The sequence below is a fragment of the Salarias fasciatus genome, chromosome 9, assembly GCF_902148845.1.
Source record: "Salarias fasciatus chromosome 9, fSalaFa1.1, whole genome shotgun sequence".
NCBI classification, from domain to species: domain Eukaryota; kingdom Metazoa; phylum Chordata; class Actinopteri; order Blenniiformes; family Blenniidae; genus Salarias; species Salarias fasciatus.
The window spans coordinates 18,046,551-18,067,670 of NC_043753.1; the positions used below are offsets into that span (position 1 = coordinate 18,046,551).

At 44.0% G+C, this 21,120-nt stretch overlaps 1 protein-coding gene across 1 annotated transcript; it reads right to left on the reverse strand.

Annotated features, from left to right (window-relative positions):
• Positions 1-3,296: 3,296 nt before the first annotated feature.
• On the reverse strand, positions 3,297-20,523 carry LOC115394023 (macrophage mannose receptor 1-like). Its single transcript, XM_030099138.1, has 30 exons — positions 20,369-20,523; positions 19,875-20,276; positions 18,742-18,915; positions 18,171-18,326; positions 17,966-18,079; positions 17,735-17,875; positions 17,473-17,652; positions 16,858-17,015; positions 16,648-16,764; positions 13,295-13,410; positions 13,005-13,153; positions 9,848-10,047; positions 9,665-9,771; positions 9,494-9,575; positions 9,251-9,398; positions 9,114-9,152; positions 8,858-9,021; positions 8,683-8,747; positions 8,474-8,574; positions 8,231-8,370; positions 7,975-8,083; positions 7,700-7,869; positions 7,286-7,391; positions 6,972-7,204; positions 6,158-6,323; positions 5,894-6,043; positions 5,683-5,799; positions 5,363-5,521; positions 5,042-5,074; positions 3,297-4,956 (listed from the first exon to the last, which is right to left on the reverse strand). Exons 1-30 carry the CDS (start codon positions 20,436-20,438, stop codon positions 4,727-4,729), a joined length of 4,296 nt encoding a protein of 1,431 aa, XP_029954998.1. The 5' UTR covers positions 20,439-20,523; the 3' UTR covers positions 3,297-4,726.
• Between the last annotated feature and the right edge of the window lie 597 nt (positions 20,524-21,120).

Sequence of the window (21,120 nt, forward strand, 5' to 3'; positions counted from 1 at the left end):
ATGCTCACATAGCCACCAGGAGGTTCCGCATGCTGATGATCACCTCATCTGATGAACACCTCCTGGAGAGCATTCACCCTGGAGACTGGATTACATTAGTTGACCTCACAGACGCCTACTTCCATATCCCCATCCTGAAGAGGCACAGGCCCTTCCTCCGGTTCGCCATGGGGACCAGGTATTTTCAATCCAACCGACTCCCCTTCGGCCACTCTCTCGCTCCTCGCACCTTTACCAAGTGTGTCGAGGTGGCGCTGGAGCCCCTCGGTCGTTGTAGGCTGAGGATTATCACCTACATCGACGACTGGCTCATACTGCCGTCCTCAGGAGGCGGTGGAGCACACGGCCCAGGTCTTGACCAAGACAAGAGCACGCTCACCCCAGCTCAGCACACGACTTACCTGGGTTTGGAACTGGACACGCTCTTTACAACGGCCCGCCTCTCCAAGGACAGGCGAACCTCTCTCCTCTCGGCCCTGAGGTCTTTGACGACCACACCTCTGGTCAGGGTCCGTCTGCTCAGGAATGTCCTGGGTTTGATGGCCGCGGCCCACCCAGTGGTATGGTTGGGCCTTCTGCACATGCGCAGGCTTGCAGCGGTGGTTCTCATGCCTCCGCTGCTTGGGGAAATGGGACAGACACAGAATGATCTCGATCCCGCCCCAGGCGCGTCAGGATCTCCTTTTCTGGATGGATCCTTCTCTCCTCATGCAGGGAGTCCCCTTGGGCTGCGTGTCGCATCACGTCGAGATGTTCACGGATGTGTCTCTCGAAGGATGGGGGGGAACCCTGGGCCATTTCGCGGTGGGCAGGGCCTTGGGTTCCCCACCTACTCACGTCAACGTGCTGGAAATGACGGCAGTGCAGCAGTTTCTGCTCCATTTCCAAGCCAGGCTGAAGGGACAGCCATGTGCTCGTCATGACGGACAACACCACGGTGGTCGCGTACCTGAACAGGTGGGGGGGGACTCGGTCTCCCCCTCTTCATCGCAAAGCGGCAGAGATCCTGCTGTGGGCAGACCAGCACCTCGCCTCTCTCAGAGTGCAACACGTGCCCGGGGTCCTCAACGTTGCACGGACAGAATGTCCAGGGGAGGCCCACTCCATGACAAGTGGGGCCTGTCTCCGTGGGTCGCAGCCCGACTCTGGTCCAGATTCAGCCACCCAGTGGCAAACCTTTTCGCCAGTGCAGAGAATGCACAGTGCCCACTCTGGTTCTCGCTCAGGTCGTCAGACGCACCCCCTCTCGGGGTAGACACCTTCGCACACAGGAGCTGGCCTCCGGGCCTCCTGTACATGTTCCCTCCAGCCCGCCTCTTAACCCCATTGCTGCGCAGGGTGAGGATGCAGAACCTCCACGTGATCGTGGTGGCTCTGGACTCGCCGAGTGACGGTGGTTCCTGGACCTGGTCCAGCTAGCTTTTGGAGACCCGTGGCCGATTCCCGACGGGCCCGATGCGCTGCTGCAGGCAGGGGGTGCCCTTCCCGCCCAGTAGAGGGTGGGAGGCTCCTGGCTTGGAGGCTGAGAGGGTGAGATTAGTGGAACTCGATCTTCCCCGGGCAGTGGTTTCCACCATCCACAGTGCCAGGGCTCCCTCCACTGTCAACGCCTACAGGTCTCGGTGGCAGCTCTTCACAACGTGGTGCTCAGAGAGGGGTTTGGACCCAGTCTCCTGCGCTATCGGTGGAGTTTTGGAGTTTCTCCAGGTCCTGCTGGACAGTGGTCGCGCTGCAACCATGCTGGCGGTGTTTGCATCGGCCATTGCAGCGGGTCATGGCGGTTTCGGCCGTTTCTCTGTCACCCGCTGTTGAAGTGTTTTCTGCGCGGGGGGGTGTCGGCCACGCCCCCAACCCCCCCCCAACCCCCCCTCCCCCCCCCCCCCCCCCCCGACTTGTGGTCTCCCCGTGGGACCTCCACACAGTGTTGGAGGGTCTTAAGTGACCCCCCTTTGAGCCTTTGGAGCAGGCAGCGGACCGCTTTCTCTCCTTTAAGGCCACCATCTTGTTAGTGCTTGCGTCCGCCAAGAGAGTTGGGGACTCTGTCGCACTCTGTCGGTCCAACCATCCTGCATGGTGTTCAGCCCGGATGGGGGTCTCATGCACCTTTGGCCTAATCTGGCTTTTCATCCCAAGGTGATCACCTCGGACTTTCGGTCGTGGGTGATCTGGATCAGGATGCTTTGCTCCCTGCCTGGTTCGTCCGGTGGCGACCCGTAGCAGCGGTTGCTTTGCCCCGTCAGGGCTCTACGTCTCTACGTTGAGCGCACAGCTGGTTTTCGCACTAGGGACCAGCTGTTTGTGCGATACGGGGCCAGGGGGTGTGGAGTCCCGCTGTCCTCTCAGCTTCTCGCCCACTGGGTGGGGGGCGCTATTGCAGCCGCTTATGAGGCGCAGAATCTTCCGCCGCCGGCAGTGATTCATGCACATTCCACACGGAATATGGCTGCTTCTGCAGCCCTGTGCAGAGGTGTCACGGTGGGTGACATCTGCCAGGCTGCCTCCGGGGCGTCCGCGTCCACCTTTGTGCGTTCATATCTGATGGACATGTGCACGGACACTGTGGCCATGTCGGTTCTCGGCAAGAACAGGGGTTCTGTCGCCTAACTGTGCTGGTCTTCGTGGCCCGGCTGCCGCGCCCCGTGGGGGTCGCAGGCCAGGGTTTTCCTCACCTGCCTCTGTGGCTTCTCCCCGGTCGGCGTGTGTGTGTGTGTCGCTTGGCAATGCTTATGCACTTTTGGACAGCGCCTCGGTCAGGCTGCTTGCCCTATTTTCTCCTGGAAGTCATTTCGGCTATTCTGACGTACGGTTTGTTTACTTCCGCTTTTCTTCCGCACCAATCCTGTCAGCATGCCAGCTGAGAGTACATTCATCCCCTACGGCCTCCGCCTTGGTTTATACCAATAGCGAATGCCGTAGGCGGGCTGAGCATATCACGACGTAGAATTAGTAGTTACTAAACGTAACTCCAGTTCTACAAGTGTATGTGTGCGTGCCTACCTGCTGGCCCAGCTGTTTGCTTCCTTCTTTGCTGATTCAGAAGAAGGGAGATTAAGCGGCGAGTACCTGGTTTTATGCCCTCAGGGAGGGGTGTGGTGCTGTGCCAACACATGGGCAGGATTGGTGCGCAGGTTTCAGTGTGGTCTCAGTGGATTGGCTGGCGCCAAGAGGATTACCAATAGTGAAGCCTGTAGGCAGGAACGCATACACTTGTAGAACTGGAGTTACGTTTAGTAACCACGAAGTTTTTAAGGAGCTTCTTCAATAACCTTATCAAAGCAAAGAAACGAAAAACCCAATGATCACAAAAAAAGGATTTATATTTTCACTGCACTTTATGACAGCAGTAAAAAAAAAAGTCAGATGCGATCTCTCAAAGGCACATTCCCAACGCACTGTTTAAAAGGTAAAAAAAAAGATGCATTTACATTAAAGTCATCATGCGTAACTCAACAGTCATTTATACAAAATGTGCTTTGACAACAAGCTCTCCTGAGGCCTGTAATACATATGATCACTGATATCGAAAGAAGTTCTATAGTGTACATGCAAATTCACATGTTGACTGGGTTGCAGCAGCTTTTCTTACATTCATCAAACATTTGAGCCAAACTTCTATCCCTCCTGCTTCTACTCGGATGATTTAGCTGTGATTACTTCAAAACCTCTCGCTGACCTCTGGGTTAGTTATGTGAAGTGAACAATGACAAATGATTGTCGTAGTGTCACGAATCAATATCCTCATTTTGCTCTGAAAAACACATTTGCTGCCAGAATTCTTCAAAATGTCATGATCACCTTGTTGAATACGGCTGGTCACACAACAATTAGGCTACCTAAACAATTTAATAGATTATTTAGCAAGGCTTCATTTATTCATTGTACAGAAGAAATTTGCCATTTGTGTTTCTAAATTCCGATAGCCTGAAGCACTCCCATCCCTGTGAATTGTGTTTTAAAAATGTGCAACGTGTTGAGGATATTGATTTGTGGCACGACTACAATCGATTATCATTGTTCACTTCACATCACTAACCTGGAGGTCAGAGAAGCAGACTTTGGATCGGGAATTCACAAGTTCATATATCAAAGTCGATGGGTCACCACTGTGACCCTTGACCCCCTTCAGCTCCCCTGGAATGATTCAGTGTGGCTCCATCCCAGAGGCAGGGTGGCTCAATATGGAAAAAATTAATTTTCTCCAAGGGCATTAATAAAGTCTGACTATTTACATTTATTAGTACAAATACAGTCTGTGCTGTATGGTAGGGCTGTTCATGACTGTTTTTTTGCTTTTTGAAAACAGGACAATTTAACTATGTCATTATTTACTGGACTTTTATTTACAATATCAAAGACCAGAGCAGACAAAAAAATAAAATAACAACTTGGTTGTTCTGACATCTTGTGATTTTTCTCATGCAAATGACGTTGGGTAAACTGATTTCTTAAAGCAAAATCAAAATATTTGCACACATTTCACAAACTGCATTAATGTTTTTTTTTGTATACACAGAAGGTCTTGTCCCAATTCCTCTGTTTTGTGCTGCTTCAGTTATTATATAATAAGTTCACAGTACATAATTCAGTGTTAAACAGAAGCAAACAAAACAGCACAGGGTTTGCTTGAGATCCAGTTTCCTAATAAAGTGATCGAAAAAAAAAGTTGACAAGATCTGCTGGTATTGTTTGACCTGATTGCGTTGGCTATCACTCCTCCGCCATCCTGCTATGCCTGCTCATTTTGCTCTATGTTGACCACCAGACCTTTGGCGTCGACAGGAGCTCGAATTGGATTGTTGAAATACAATTTGTTGTCAAAGGTGGATTCTCCCAGGATTGAGGAGGGTATTCGTTTGCGGAGGAGGACGAAGGCACCGAGTGCAACTAAGGCAATCATAATGACGACCACCGCGACAGGGATGCCGGCAGAGCCATGTGAAGGTTCTTTAATTTGTGCTGAGGAGGCAAAACAGACATCAACATTATCAGCGACAGAGCTTTCATTTGCCACATTGATATTAAATAATTTTCTTCAACATACCAGCAGCTGTAGGTTTTTCTGTCGGTGTGACAACTGAGGAAAAGAAAAAAAAAAAAAATCAACGAGTGAATTCATCTTTGTCCCTCCTGCTGTCATTCTCACGTCAACTGCAAACATCATGTTTAATGGAACTTCCTGCCTGGCCTCAGCTGTCATCCTGTCCATCAACGTTGCTGACATGAAAGAGTTCAGAGGTCATCCCCAATGTGACCATCTATTTAATGTGAAGCACTTTTTCATCCTGTACACACACCAAAGATCAGATCCTCCTCATTTATCTCTAATCCATCTGAAATGATCTTCTGAAATGACTGAACTTGCCTTTGGGCATTTTGCAAATGAAAGCCGAGGATCTCCTGCAGCTGTCCGTACTCCACTGTCCGCCATGAGAATTTATAAGAACACACGTGTCTGACTTTGGCATTTCTTTCTTCCAGTTGGTATAGTCTACAACAGTGTTATCGACCCACATCCAGTCATCTGGAAAAATAAAAAAGGAAACAATATCTTCACTCTGTTGATCACCTCTGTTGATATTATTCATTTCACCAAGCTGTCTGTCCATTAGGCATGCGTTGGTCACTTCACTAACTTTAAGTGACTCTGAGACACTAAAGCTGTATTTCGCATTATATTCTCACCATTATTAGTCTTGTACAGGCCAATCCAGAAACTTTCAGCACCATCCTGCAGAAGCTCCAAGTTCTGTTGTATGAACAGATTCTCAGCAGGGTCCTGGATGCTGAGTAGAGAGGCGCCTGACAGGCAGAGCCACAATAATACTTTGTCATGGTTTACACACAGTGGTATTACAGTTTAACAGTGGATCAAGAGGAATTCATAACAATGTACCCAATTTTAGACATTCCACTGAGGCATAGGGCCAATTCAGTGATTGTGAGGTGAAAAATGAATAACAATGGCCTCTGAAAGGTATCCAGCTGTTATCCTTAGATTCTGGACATCTGCCAGGGAGCTGAGGGGGCTCAGTGGGAGCTATGTCTGAAAAAGAGGCCAAAAAGTGCATGTCAATCTTCAAAACATTGGGATAAGAATACTTACAGTTAATATAAAGAGCAAGAAGAAGAAGAAGGAAAAAAAGGAAAACGGTCTGACCTGTTGATTTTTTGCAAAGGGAATAGTATGTGTTGGTACAAGGCGCCGTCTTCCATAATTTGTCCACATCTACATAAACACAGCCGTAGTTGTTTTTGGGTTCATTTCTTCCCCACAAGGTGTAAGACAGAGGCCAGTTATCAACCCACTTGAAGCGACCCCCACTCTGCAAATAGATAAACAGACATAGCTGAGGAAAATATGTAGGGTGGTGATCAACAACACAGCCAAACAAAGGAAGGCTGAGAGACGTGGCTTCAGGACTGCACTGAAAAACGGAAGAAAAAAGTATAAATATATTAATTTATCTTGTTACATAATTACATGTAAACGAATCGGACTTCAAGATGGATTGTGCAAAACAGAATTCTTATTATTCAGTGTATTGTTACACATTTTAATACATTCGAAATTAAAATTAATGAAAACGAGTTTTGATGTTATCTTCCATACTGAAGATGTGTAATCTCTACCATTATTAATTTCAGATGTCGTTTGTAAGACTGATAGAGATTATTTGAATCACGTTAAATCATCTTGAGTCTGAGACATTTATCTTAATTTATGTATGTGATTATTAAGAGAGTTTCTTTTTCATATAACTGAATTGACTGTCTATGCAGAGAAGGGGCATTCTGATTATAGTTATACAATGTATTTGAATAAACTTTGATTATAATTTAAGCATCTTGAGGCTGGACCAAAGGTCCTCTGTTTAGGAAATCAGAATACATGATCCCTATCATAAAGTTTCAATAAAGCCTTGTGTCTTTATATAACCTCTGTGTCATTGTAGAACTGGTAGATTTCTTACCACATTGTTGTTGAGGCCAATCCAAACAGACTGATTGAGCTTAGAGATCTGCAGCGTGATGTACGCCTGGGTTACGGGGTTCACGATACTGGCCAGATCAGCATCATCTGCTTGGCACTGCCTCCGAGCTTCATCCCATCTCATCTTCTGAGCCACCAGTTTGTAGGAGTCATTGCCAAGCTTGTAGAAGGCATTTGGTGGCACGGTGGTGGGTGCCACTGCGATCTGAGAATCTGGATAAATACGAGGTATTTTCATGAAGTATCGGCAGGAAATTCTTCCTGCCCACATGGTCCTGATAAAATCTCACTCACCGCCTTTCCTCTTGCAGATGAAGCCGAGATTTGTGTTGCAGTCCTCCACCTTCCACTGTCCTGTTATTTTGGAGACGCTCCCCACCATCATCACACAGTCAAACGCCTATCGGGCAGAGAAAGGTGCATCACTTCCCCTGGAATGTCATCACATTCATTCAGGCTGCTTGTTAGAAACTGTGTGCAGGCTTCGTATTCCTCCAAAATTCATACCATCACTGAATTTTTGGAAGATCAGTTGACCTAATGTGTGTCTTTTAAATGCTAACCTCCACTTTAATCATTCAAAAAAATGAACAATTTAGCATTCATAGCAATAATGATCAACTTTGTTTAATTTTGACTGTTTAGAATCCATCAATAGCTTCATGGCAAAGAGTTTAAACGTCCGTCAATCACAGAGTGATAGATAACCTCTTCCTTAAAATAGAGACCATCGGGTGCTGATATTGGCTGCCCTTTGACCCAGTTGGTGTACTTAATGGCTCGGCCGTCTGTCCACACAAAATGCATTTCCCAGTTGACGTCATTCATGCCAATCCACAAGTCTTGATTGTGGTGGAGCATCTGTGTTGTTAGGAAAGCTACGAAGAAAGAAATGAGAAACTCATGATGGGGAAAAAAGATGAAACAATAAGGAAAACGGTTTTATTCAGAAAGGTGATTTCAGGATATTGCACATTGATCACCTTGCTCTCTGTCATTCAGGATAGAAACCAGATTCCCTCCCTGGTCGTGGCAGTATTTCCTTGCGTCCTGCCAGTTCTTATTGTCCTTCCCTGTGACTATTTTGTAGCACTGTGTCAAAAAGAGACATTTTCACTTTTATTTGTAATAATAACACAACAGTGAATTTTCAATCCCAAATAAAAGGAGGGGGAAACTTTTCGAGATCAATGACTTACATGCCATTCAGACAAAACTGATGTATTAATTTATTATTACCTTACTTTGGAAAGACAGCCACTCTGGCGCACATCCTGCTTTAGGAACTGTGGTTGGGACCATTGTTGTATTGACTGAATGGCTGCTTCTTTTACAAATGGAGGGGAACTCCAAGCCACAGTTGATATCATTCCAGTATCCTAAATACAGAGTTAATGGAAATGTTCAGAAAATGTGATCAATGAGAAATCATTCTTACTTGATCCGAACAAAAGAAATGGAGCGTCCTTGCATTTGACTGACCCATGCTCGTGTACATTGTGACACAGTTTTCATCGTTGTTTGCGAAGTTAGGCTCATTTCGGTCCCATGCAGTATACGTCACTGGAGTCCCATCTAACCAGCTGGAAACAGAATTAAAAAATGAATGATGCATCATCCTCATGACGTTACTGAATGAACTGATCAGCGGTGATTTTCTGGAACTCCTAATATCAAGTAGAATGATTTACCTAAATGATTTATCCAAGTTCACTGTCATGCCAATGTAGTACTGTTGGTGTGAGCCTCGAGATATCTAATTGAAAGTTAAGATGACAAATGCTTTGATGTCAAACTTTTGCACACACAATTTTTGAATTCTCATTCCATGTTGCTACATTTTGATGAAGCATGAGCTTTTCTTGCCTGTTTCCAAAGAAACTTCCTCTCACTTTCTCCTGTGATGACGGCAAGATCACCAAAGTTTGTCCTGCAGTAGGCTCGAGCATTTTCCATCGCCAGTTTATCATTGTTGATGAAGTACTGCGTGTCCTTATATATCAGCCACCCGTCATCTGTCTTGTTGTATACTGTGAAGAGAAAACTGGCGTTAGGAGTCATTTAGAGCACACCAGGGCTGTACTTATGCTACGGCAATGATAAACAAAGCTACCAAACCTACCTGGTTCCACAATTACAGGCTCAGGTTTGGGTTCCACTCCTGAAAACATAAGAATCACAGTACTCACTCCAAACGACAGGGAAATGCTTTATTTAATGTCTGAACTTTTCTTTCAAGACTGTCTCTGCCAGTGTTACCTTTACGTATCTGGCAGATCCAGTTGTTGTTGGCGTCGCAGTGCCGATCGTTCCATCGCTGTCTGAAACTGTAAAACTTGATCTCTGTGCAGAGTTCATTGTCATTGTGGTTGTTTGGTTCCCCGTGTCCCCAGTTCTCATAAGCGAACTAAATCACAGTTTTTTTGGGAAACGCACATCATTATGCACTGGAATGTCAAAATTAGAAAATATCACTTTCTGTGAATGTGAAGCGCCACTTACAGGCGATCCATCACTCCAGACAAAACCTTCACGCACGCCACGGTAGATGAGGCCTATCCAAGCTGGCTCACCTCTGTACAACCTTTGGAAAACAGAAGCACAGATTACCTGATCGTTACCTTTGTTTTTCTGGCCTGAATTCTGATGTACATCACAGGGTATAAGCGTCACCTCAGGTCATTCGAACTGTGGATGCTCATCAGGTTTCCTCCGATGGCCTGGCAGAAGTCATTGGATTCCTGCCAAGTCTTCTTGACGTTGTTTGCGTTCTTGTAAAACTATTTGATGAATAGAAAAGATCAGTGTCATTTACTTCAAGCAACACAACTTTCACTGCTGTGTTTATTTTCCTACCTTGTAGCAGGCGTTTCTGCCGGCGACAGGGTTCCAGCCGGACGCACAGTTCAGGGTTGGAGTGGTGGGTGGAACTGTTGTCACGTGCACACCCTCGGCCCCCTTCTTGCAGATATATTTCTCCTTCCTGCTGCAGCTGATGACGTCCCAAAGCCCGGCAAACATCCCAGTTGTCATTGCAACACATCCCTGATGTCTGTCTTTCTCGCAAAAAAAAAACAACAAAAAAAAAACAAAGAAACTTAATTGAAAGTCAATGTCACGAACTTCAAGCATTCAAAAACAGGACCAGCAGTGACTCTGCTGAAAGCAGATTAAACAATCCGTGCATGTTTTTGTCCTTTGTTTCGGTCAGGGGCCAAAAGTATAATCTGTTTTTCTGACCAAACCAACAAATGAAAAAGGAAAAAAAACGGCTGAATTTTCCTTTTTTCGTTTTCAACCAAAAACGAAAAAACATTTTTTTCTTTCTCAATTCAAAACCAAAAACAAAACCAACACAAGCAAATTACGACCGAATTTTGTTTTGTGGATTTCAATTTTTCGTTTTTTCGTTTCAGGTCTCAAAACGAAAAAACGGAAGCACGTGACCCCTGACATCACGGGTGAAATGGACCCCCTGCCAAAATAAAAGCCTTACTAATAAATGGGTAATGAAAGATAAATTACGTTAAATAGCGTTTTTATTTTTGCACAGCATTTATTGCATACGCTACTAGGCTTGTAATAATGTTGGAAAATAATAATAATAATAATAATAATAATTATTATTATTATTATTATTATTATTATTATTATTATTATTAACAACCATACTACTACTACTACTACTACTACTACTGCTATAATAATAATAATAATAATAATAATAATAATAATAATAATAATGATTACAGGTCTGCTGCCTGGCCTGCATACATCTAATTCGCAGACGCGAAATCGTTAAGTGTTCACCTTTTCGATAAGTGTGACATGTCTGTTGATCATAAAATATGTGGGTCATTTTAACTTTGTGACATGTCAGCTGCATGGCGCGTGCTGATGAGAAACGTTTCCCTTTTTCGCCCAGTAGATGGCAGAGTGAGCCAATTTAGAAGAAAAACCATTACTCAGTTGAGGGACTGACGGCACAAACGCACTGGATGGGGAAGCGGTTCTGATCGCCTCCCATATTAACCTATCTGACTGGCCGCACACAACGCGCAGGGGGCGCCGCACGCCCGCTCCGCTTCGTTCTATTTTTCACGCGAACCGCGAGCGCCGCGAGCACCAGCTGGATCAAGCAGATCGGACCAGACAGGAAGTCGGAAACAGAAAAAGCAAGAGAATCCGGTCAATTGTCAAAATAAAATAAATTAAATGACGATTAGTTAGGGTGTTGTTCGTCCGTCTGTCACTGGGTCTAATCACAAGAGAGATGGACACACACACACACACACAAACAGGCGCACACACACACACACACACACACACACACACACACACACACACACACACACACACACACACACAGCGACAAGAGATTCGCGTGATGCAGGAAAAAAGAGGACAGGAGGAGAAAAAGTCTCTCCACAGGTCACCAAAACACACACATCCATCCTGGCAGAGCGAGACAGAGGAAAACCGAGAGCAGACGGATCCAGCCAAGTGCAGTCGATGTGTGACCAGCGCGGAGAGCGCAGGCAGCAGATACGCCTCCAATACGAACAGCCAAGCGCCTGCGCGGAGACGTTCGCGGCGCCTCCGCTACGCTTCCGTGTCCAGTGCGTTCGGGCCCTAAGGATCTTACAATGTTATGCTCCTATGGACAAACAGTGGAATGCTCCTCTTTCTTCTTTTTTTATTCTTTATTCCAGACTCGAAATGGTCCATAAAATTACACACAAATACTAAAGACAGTAACAAAACAGAAAAAGAGCACGACACATATAAACTATATAAACACTCTCTCCAGTGTCTCCAGAACACAGAAGTGTACCAGACACTGCTCTGCCCAGGTTTGACTTGAATAATTTTATTATCAGAGTCCATGAGTCGCTTAATAAACTTAAAAATAAAATTTCTAATAACAGCATTCAGTGTTCTGTCATTATTTTGCACAAATAACTGGCTCACTCTGCCATCTACTGGGCGAAAAAGGGAAACGTTTCTCATCAGCACACGCCATGCAGCTGACATGTCACAAAGTTAAAATGACCCACGTATTTTATGATCAACAGACATGTCACACTTATCGAAAAGGTGAACACTTAAACGATCTCACGTCCGCGAATTAGATGTATGCAGGCCAGGCAGCAGACCTGTAATCATCATTATTATTATTATTATTATTATTATTATTATTGCTGTAGTAGAAGTAGTAGTAGTAGTAGTAGCAGTATTGTTGTTAATAATAATTATTATTATTATTTTCTAACATTATTACAAGCCAAGTAGTGTATGCAATCAATGCTGTGCAAAAATAAAAACGCTATTTAACGTAATTTATCTTTTATTACCCATTGATTAGTAAGGCTTTTATTTTGGTAGGGAGTCCATTTGACCCGTGACGTCAGGGGTCACGTGCTTCCGTTTTTTCGTTTTGAGACCTGAAACGAAAAAACGAAAAATTGAAATCCAAAAAACAAAATTAGACCGTAATTTGCTTGTGTTGGTTTTGTTTTTGGTTTTGAATTGAGAAAGAAAAAAACGTTATTTCGTTTTTTTGTTGAAAACGAAAAAAGGAAATTCAGCCGTTTTTTTCCTTTTGTTGGTTTGGTCAGAAAAACAGATTATACTTTTGGCCCCTGACCTATTTCCAACCTGAATAAAGACTCATTATGGATTGTTTTCAAGACAGTTTCTTGAGTCTTTTTTTTTAGAGAAGACCTTATTTCATCTTGACAATGTTCAACAGTGATGCACAATCACATCAACGACATGGCAGACAAGTCAACATTGTGTTTTCTCAACTTTTCTTGAGGTTTGTTTTCTCAAGTTCAAAATGTCAAGATATTTTTGTGACATTGTAGAATATTTTGATTTCAAAATCAAATTTGTTTCTTATGTTATATTATAAACCTTTTTAATTTTTTATAGTTTAAAACATTATTCTACACTTTTGGGATTATTGGATCTTATCTCTAAATGATGAATGTTAGAAGTTTGTGTAGTTTACCTGGCATTCCTGCATTGAAATGAGTGAAGGTAACTTTTCTTCTCGTAGTCCACTTGAACGTGCTTTTGTCAGCTGTGTTGGAAAGACCCATCCAGAAATACTTCTCTGGCCTCAAACCCACCAAACTCACCAAGAAAGCATTCTCATACCTGCAATGAAATGCACAGAAACAGGAAAGCGAGAAGGTAAAATTATGAGAAAGTTCTTTATCTGTGAATTTCCTTCGAAATTAATCTCAAAATTACAGAATTCTTGATTCTGTATGGGATCTTCACATCACGGTGCAATACCTGTCAGTTATATCCACCAGACTGGCCCCAGCCTGTGAGCACGCCTGCTTTGCCTCTTCAAACGTTTTTGTTTCCACTCCGCTGTTGTAACAGTATGAACCGAACCTGACAGAGCCCTGAAAAGTCAAAACACTGTGATATCAACACACTAAAAACAGTTGGGTGAGAAAATAACCCAATTTTAACCCAACTGCTGGTTCAGAAAAGGATGAGCCCTTTTTTTGGGGTTATTTTAACCCAACAGGTTGGGTTCTTTTTTTGAAACCCAATTCTTGGGTTGAATTATTTAACCCAAAAGTTGGGTTATGCCAACTACAATGTTGGGTTATTCCTAACCCAATTATTAAGTTGAATTTATTTAACACAAAAGTTGGGTTATTCCTCACCCAGCTATTGGGTTGCGCAATTTAGCGCTCCCAATACTTGGGTTAAAATGATTGTAATAATAATAAACACATTTTACTGCTGGTCCTTCCCAACTACTTATCAGAATTAGTTTTGTTCTGTTGTTATACGAGGGTGGACCCAAAAGTTCCCGGACTGTAGTTATAACTTTTTATTTTTTAATCTTCGCAATTATTTGAAACTGTCACCTTCAAAATACTCTCCTTTGGCTTGAATACAACGCTGCACCGGAGATTTTCACTGTTCAGAAGAGTCGCCATGACCGTGCGTAGCTGTGCCGGAAAGATAGAACTTCGATTTTCCCTCCCCCGCCTGTATGCCTGTCTTACCTTTCCGCTGGCGCTCCAGTTTCATCTTTGACAACAAAAAGCAGTCGCCTGGGGCCAGACCAGGGGAATATGGCGGTGGGGAGGCTGGCTGGTCACGGTTTTAGTCCAAAACTATGCTTTACGCACAACATTTGGTGCTATTTCTGTGCGTAACGGGGCGTCCTGTGGTCTGCTGTCTGTTATGATGAGGCCATTTCCGGGTGCCTTCGTCTCCCTGCTTCTAATAACCGCCTGAGGATGATCTGTCTGGATCTCTACAATACTCCCATCAGTTCTGCAATGTCATCAAAAGTCCTGCGTGGACCTACCAGGACATCTTCTTCAGTTTTTGTGACGTTTTCCTCTGTTCTGGAAGTGGATTGCTGTCCTCTGCGTGCCTGGTCTTCGTGATGTAATCTGATCGCTCTTAAAGGGCCCAAACCACTCAGACACCCTAAGAATACTTCTTAAAGAATGTCTGCAACATGGTGAGTGTTTCTGCCGCTGTTTTCCCAATAAAAAACAAAATGTTTTGACAGAGCGCATATCCGTGGATATCCGCCATCTTGAAAAATCGAAGAGCGGGGTGTAACTCTGTCAACATAAACAGTGACTGTCAGCTGACCGCATCACGGGGGAAGACCAAACCTGGCACAGTTATGCATGAGGCTATCCTGTAGCGACATCTAGCGGCCAAAGTCGGAAATTCATTGTATTTTTTTATTAATAGAATCAGTCCGGAAACTTTTGGGTCCCCCCTCGTAAATATACTCTGGCAATTTTCAATTAGCGGCAGACACAGCGAGGAACGACTGCGTCTGATCTTTAGTTTCATAAGCACACAAGTTTACTGCGTCAACAACTAACCCAGTGCAGACCAGCTCAGAGGCGCGGAGGCCAAGTGCCTCCCAAGGTCCCCCTGACCTACGGTGCGCACATAAATAAAATAAAAATAAAGGAAAACATGGCAACAGCACAGAACAACAATAAACAAACACACCCACAACAAAAGGAAACGCAGACAAACCCAAACACACACACAAACCTGCCCGAAACAGCCCCAAAACGCAGTCCCGTTTCCCAGGGTCCTTTGCGGCAGAACACAGCCTGCAGGGCAGCGGCCCTCTAGTGCCCCCAGTGACCCACGCGACGCCACAATAATACACTTATGCACTCTGGCAAAAACAGGTCAACGGGAGATGACAGAAACTCAAGTTAAATCTGATACTTTTTAAAGAAGTTACCAAAAACTGGAACTCCTTTTAAGTGCCTTATGCAACACAGGTCATCGTGGAGGCCTTTCTACTCTCTACCTCTCCCAAATCCCTCGTTTTTCCTTCACCTTTTAATGCCCCTTTCTTGTTGTATCCCTCTCGCCACATCTTATTCTGGCTCTTCCCTTGTTGATGGTGCCAGATATGTGTCTGTGCTCGGTGGGCCGTCTCAGAATCAGAAATACTTTATTGGTCCCAGAGGGGAAATTGTTGATTGCATGCAGCAAAGAGCAAATAAATGGGGAAGAAGCACAACTGGGCTGATGTTGAAGTTGAGGAACTCTACAAGTTCCTTGGGCTCCTTACATGCACATCGCTGGTGTCACTGCTGAGCATTGCAGATTACTTGAAACAGAACACTGTTACATCCGTGCCATTTCCAGCTACAGTGATGGCGAGGGACTGTTTCAAGGCTTTTTTCTTTTTGTTTTTTTACCTCTTATGTTACATTTGCACTATTTGGAACTCTGGGAGCAGTTATTTGAGACTTTGGGTATGCAAAGCACTGGTGTACCTCTCTGTATAATTTTGCACTCAGTTTGTTTCAAGGAGTTGCAACTTGACAAGGTAAAAAACGGTTCTAAATATACATGCTTTTTATTGAAAATATTTGTCTGAGTATTACTTTATTTCAGTGTTACATTTATATGTTCATATTTGCAACCTATATTTACTTTTTCAAGTTCCAAAACAGTTGGAATAAATAGTAGATTTTTTCAATTCAAATTTAATGATTTCTGTGTGTTTTTGGGCCCAGTGTGTTAATGAAGTAGGTTAAAATGAAAACAATAATAATCAGATCATATAGATGAGGTTGTGGTGAAAAAAAAACATACCAAGCAAAATTTTTTTATGTGGTATAAAGGCAAAATCAAAAGTATCCAAAAACGGCCAAAATAGGGTCAGACTCCAGAGGGTTATTATTACCACCAACCTTGCTGTGTATGGTCATAGTAGTCACATATAGCATGCGTAAGTATTTAGTACCTCTTTAAAAGGTAAAGGACACATTTCATGTCCATAAGATGTGTGATTCTAAATAATGTTATTGAGATTACTTCATATTATACCGCCATCAAGAAAAAAATAGCTTTTTAATTTAAAAAAAAAAACAAGCCCCGAACCCAAACATGAGTTATCCTCTGAAAAACAACCCAAAAATGGTACATAACCTTGAAAACCCAGAAATTGACTTAAAATAATAGCCCTATCACCCAGAAAATGGGTTACTCTTTATAGAAATAACCCAAAAATTTAACTCAACACCAGCAACATATAAATTGGGTTACCAAAATAACTCAACATTTTTTAGTATGAAGTATTACTCCCACTATGATAATACTTGTTTTCAAAAATCACCACTCACAGTTACGCATCCTGGGTTGACGTCTTCCTGGATCCCTTCAGCTGGCTTGGTGGATCCTTTCTTCTTACAGATGTAACCGTACGTTTTCTCACAGATGTGATCTGCCCACTTCCCATCCTGCAGGGGAAACCATGTCACTGTCAGAGCTGATGCAGTGTTGACGTTGTCTCAGCCTTTCGGTCGGTCTGTTTTCACAGTGGCGGTTGTTACCTTCCCCCTGATGAGGACGCAGTCTTCTTGGAAGCTGGCGGAGTGAGAGGGCTCGCTGCTCAGCCACTGGATGAAGGTGACGTCGGAGTTATCGGACCATTCAAACAGCATGTGGCTCCGCTGGTCATTCAGGCCGATCCAGAGGACATCAGTCGGCACTGAGGTTAGAAATACACAGAGCAGTGAGTCATAAAACGGCTAATAATCCAAGATAAATAGATCCAACTTGCATCCTTTAATTTGTTGCAAAGACATTTGGTAACACTTTACTTTAAGCACCTGGTGTAACACATTATAAGTAGTTATAAACACTCATACATGATCACGATGCTTTATAACTCACTATACAGCTCTATACAGCATAGGGTTAGGGTTAGGGTTAGGGTTAGGTCCTGGCATTGTGATCGTCTATGAATGTTTATAACTATAGCTACACGTGTTATAATGGCATTATAATGCTTTATAAATGTACTTATAATGTGTCATACAGGGGGGGCTTCAAATAAAGTGTTACCAGATATTCAAATAGTATCAATGATAGTATCAATATGAAAACTGTTGTAATGCTGTACTTTAGTCCTACATGATGGTTGTTTGGGTTCGTTCTATACTTACAATATCCAGACTGAGAGATAATGAAGCTTTGTTCCTCGATACTGTGTATGCTGGCCAAATCTGCCTCCTCCTTGCGGCATGCAGCCAAAGCATCTTTCCACATCTTTTTACTTCTCTCCAAGTAGTAGCAGTTTCCTGCGTAGGGGACCCAGTGATTGGGGCAGAAGCTGGGCTCCTTGCCTGTGAACAGACATCAAAAGAGCTGAGCGTTCAATCTTGTGCTGCTTTGTTTCCTCCCGGTCATTTTTAATAAAAGTCCTACTTGGTGGTGGAGGCAGACTGGTTGACTTTCCCCTGTGACAGATGTAGCCAAGTTTCTGAGAGCAGGCACTGGTTTCCCATTTTGAAGCTTTTGCAGGATTCAGCGTCGCACAGGAGAGCCCGGGCTCCGACGAGGGATGACCTGCAGGAAGTGCAGAGTGTAGTTCCTGAGTGCCTTTTTAATTTACCTAAACTCTAAAAACACATCATAGAACACCAAATGGACACGTACCTGGAGCCCAGTTCAGATACCTGAATGGGTTTCCATTGCTCCACTGCCATCCAGTCTCAGACGTCAGGCTGTTCAGTCCGATCCAAAGAGGTGCTCCCAAATGACTTGTTAACCCTGCTTCAGCACGAGCGCGATAAAAAAAAAAAAGAGGAGGTTTAAAACGACATGAAAATGAATGGGTGGGTGAGAGGGGGTGGCCACGTACCTGAGATGTATGACTGCTCGTGGAGCTCCACGATGCTGAGGAGGTCTGCTCCCTGCTGTTGGCAGCTCTTCCTGGCTTGATGCCAGGTCAACGCTGACTGCAAGTTCCTTTGATACTGGACCCCCGTGACTGGGTCAGTGTCCCAGCCAGCGGAGTCTACATTCAGGAAAAGACACACCATTAAGCTACTGGATGATGAGTATGAGAAATAAGGGTCAAAGTGTGTTCTGATGCTGATTGACACATATCTCTGCTTTATAAAAGACTACGGTGAAGTGAAATGCTTTTAATGTTAAGTTGTTTTCCTGCTCCAGACTTAGAGCAACGTCAGGGGAAAGAAGGGATGGAAGGAGGAAAGCAAGGACAGGGCTGTGTTGGCAAGTCGTGACAGGAAGTGGTGCTGTTGTTCTACCAGTGGACCAGAGCGAGGAGAGGTCAGAAACCAGACCTGTGAGCGCTGACCTCAGTAAAATAAAGCCAGATAACTGTAGGGGGTTGTATCGCAGTGACTGTGAAATGCAGCACTAATCCCTGAAAGAGCAGCCCGGTCATTTTGTGTTGTGATACTTACCTTTAGTAGGACAAAACCCCCACTTCTTGCTCTTGTCATAGTCTCTGTCTGTGCCACACCACAGCAGTCCATCTGCACGTGCATCCTTTGTGCATTCGGAGTACCAATTATCGCCGTACTTGAAAGGAAACTGACAAGGTGCTCCAAAGGAATTACCTCCAAGGGTGAAAATCTCTGAGGAGACACAGATCATTGATTTAACGTCAGTTAGCATCGAGACTGAGCAAATTGAACATATTTTAGTTCGTTATGACTTCAGTTAGAAATACAATACTACTCTAATACTAAAGCCAAGCGACATCTTTATACACACATCTGTTATTATCTTTGAGTGGAAATTTGAAGCTCGTATGTTTATGTCTTCACAGAACCTTTTACGTAATAAGTAACATATAAATAAATAAATTTTTGTGGGGGATCTTTCACTTGTTTCACTTGAAAGGCGTTTTTCTGTACATATAAACACTAATACTGGACATTTTTTCTTTAAGCATACAAAACACTGCCAGAGTGCTATCAAAAGCATCACAACAAACAATAAAAATATTGATTCATAAATCTGTACTCAGCAACTGTTTGAAACATTTGCACAATATGCTTTTGCAATTTGGAATTAAAATGGTTTGATTAGAATTTTTTCTCCTTGACATCGCTTATAAAAAAAATTAGGTAACACTTTACTTGAAGCAACCAGTATAACACATTATAAGTAGTTATGAACACTCATAAATGATCACAATGCTTTATAACTCACTATACAGCATAGGATTAGGGTTAGGGTTAGGGTTAGGTCCTGGCATTGTGATCATCTATGAATGTTTATAACTATAGCTACACACGCTATAATGGCATTATAATGCTTTATAAATGTACTTATAATGTGTTATACAGGGGGGCTTCAAGTGAAGTGTTACCAAAGTTTCGTTCTCCGAGATATTCAGCTTGGTTTAACAAAGTCATGTGTAACCTGTACAAACTACTGACGTCACTCATGTTTCTGTAGCGTGACTCAACATTTTGAGGCAGCCAGGTCTAAAACAGTTTCATGTTGAACCAGTATGTGTGTTTTAATACAATACATTCAGATAACGATAGTGTCACAGCTTCCTTCATTGTTCACCAAGACTGGTTACCTTGAAAGCCCTTTGAGCAGAGGTCATTCCGAGTGCCGTATATCCTCCAGCGACTCCAGACTCCCGAGCCTTTGTAGATCATTATGCTCCTCTCATGGAAGTTGCCGTAGTTGAGGTGCAGGTCCTCGTCTTTCAGGCCAAACAGGGTGTCGTTCTTGCACTGCCAGTGCTGCAGGATGTTGTTTTCGTCGCACTCGAAGAGGGCCACCTTCACCCAGTCTTTGATCTCCGTGGCGCCCAGACACAGCTTATGAGAGATGCTGAGGATGCGGGACTCCGAAGCCCAGCGAAACTGCTGGTCCTTGGCACGAGGGTTGCAAGGGACGGCTGTAAGGGAGGTGGGGCTCTCCACCTTTACGCACCTGTTGTGGTCAACGTTGAAGATCAGGAAGGTGCCGCTGTCTGGAACAGAACACAGCAGAACAGTGGTTCTAAAACACTTCAAGAGCCTTTTGCAGAATTACAGGTGAAGTCACTGAAACAATAGTTCTTACCGATGTCAGCAGTGATGCAGAGGACTTGCAGGAGGCAGATGACGACAGTAAAATGCAACGAGGGCAACATTATCAACACTCAGTGGTGAACGAGGCAGCAGAAGAGCTTTCCAGCTGTGCATGGAGCAGACCGATGTGCTCAAAGGCATGTGGCATGGAGCAGCAGTGACACCGAGATACAGCGCCTTCCCCTCTTAATCACTGTGATGGACATCCTGTCACATGAGTTCTTACTGCTGGCCACAGAACTGCAGCATCCACCAGCTTTCACTGACCTCTGGGCTGAGCGGAGGAAGGCAGGAAGTGGGAAACAATCTGATCACATTATTCAGCAAGAACATTCGTGAATCAACATTGCCAAGCTGTGAAAAACAGAACATATAGAAAGTGAACATTTTGAATCATTATTTTTAAGGTATCATTTTCAATTGATGCTATAATTTTCTCAAATTTCTTTTTATTCATTAGAGATGATGCATCGGCTTCTGCTTGAATCTGCACCTGTTTAAAAACCCCGGAGACCAGATGTTGACTTCACACCAAAGTGAATGAGGACTGAATGAAGTGTGCAGCTTTTTGCTGATGATGTGGATTTCTTTGTGGGACACCACCTCCCAAGAGGACTGCGAGGAGTGCAGTGATGATACACGTCAGTGGACTGAGAGGACAGGAGGAAATCCTGCTTCCTCGTGGGGGAAACAACTGTTGATCTGACTACCAAGCCTTAAAACTGCATGAGTACCCAGCGATAC

Bases quoted from the DNA above. Each gene is read 5' to 3' on its own strand.
- LOC115394023 (XM_030099138.1), bottom strand. From the start codon at position 20,438: ATGTTGCCCTCGTTGCATTTTACTGTCGTCATCTGCCTCCTGCAAGTC. The intron at 17,876-17,965 runs GTACGTGTCCAT...CACTTCCTGCAG, and splicing joins GTATCTGAACTGGGCTCCAG to GTCATCCCTCGTCGGAGCCC. The intron at 6,044-6,157 runs GTCAGACCGTTT...CCTCTTTTTCAG, and splicing joins CCTTTGCAAAAAATCAACAG to ACATAGCTCCCACTGAGCCC.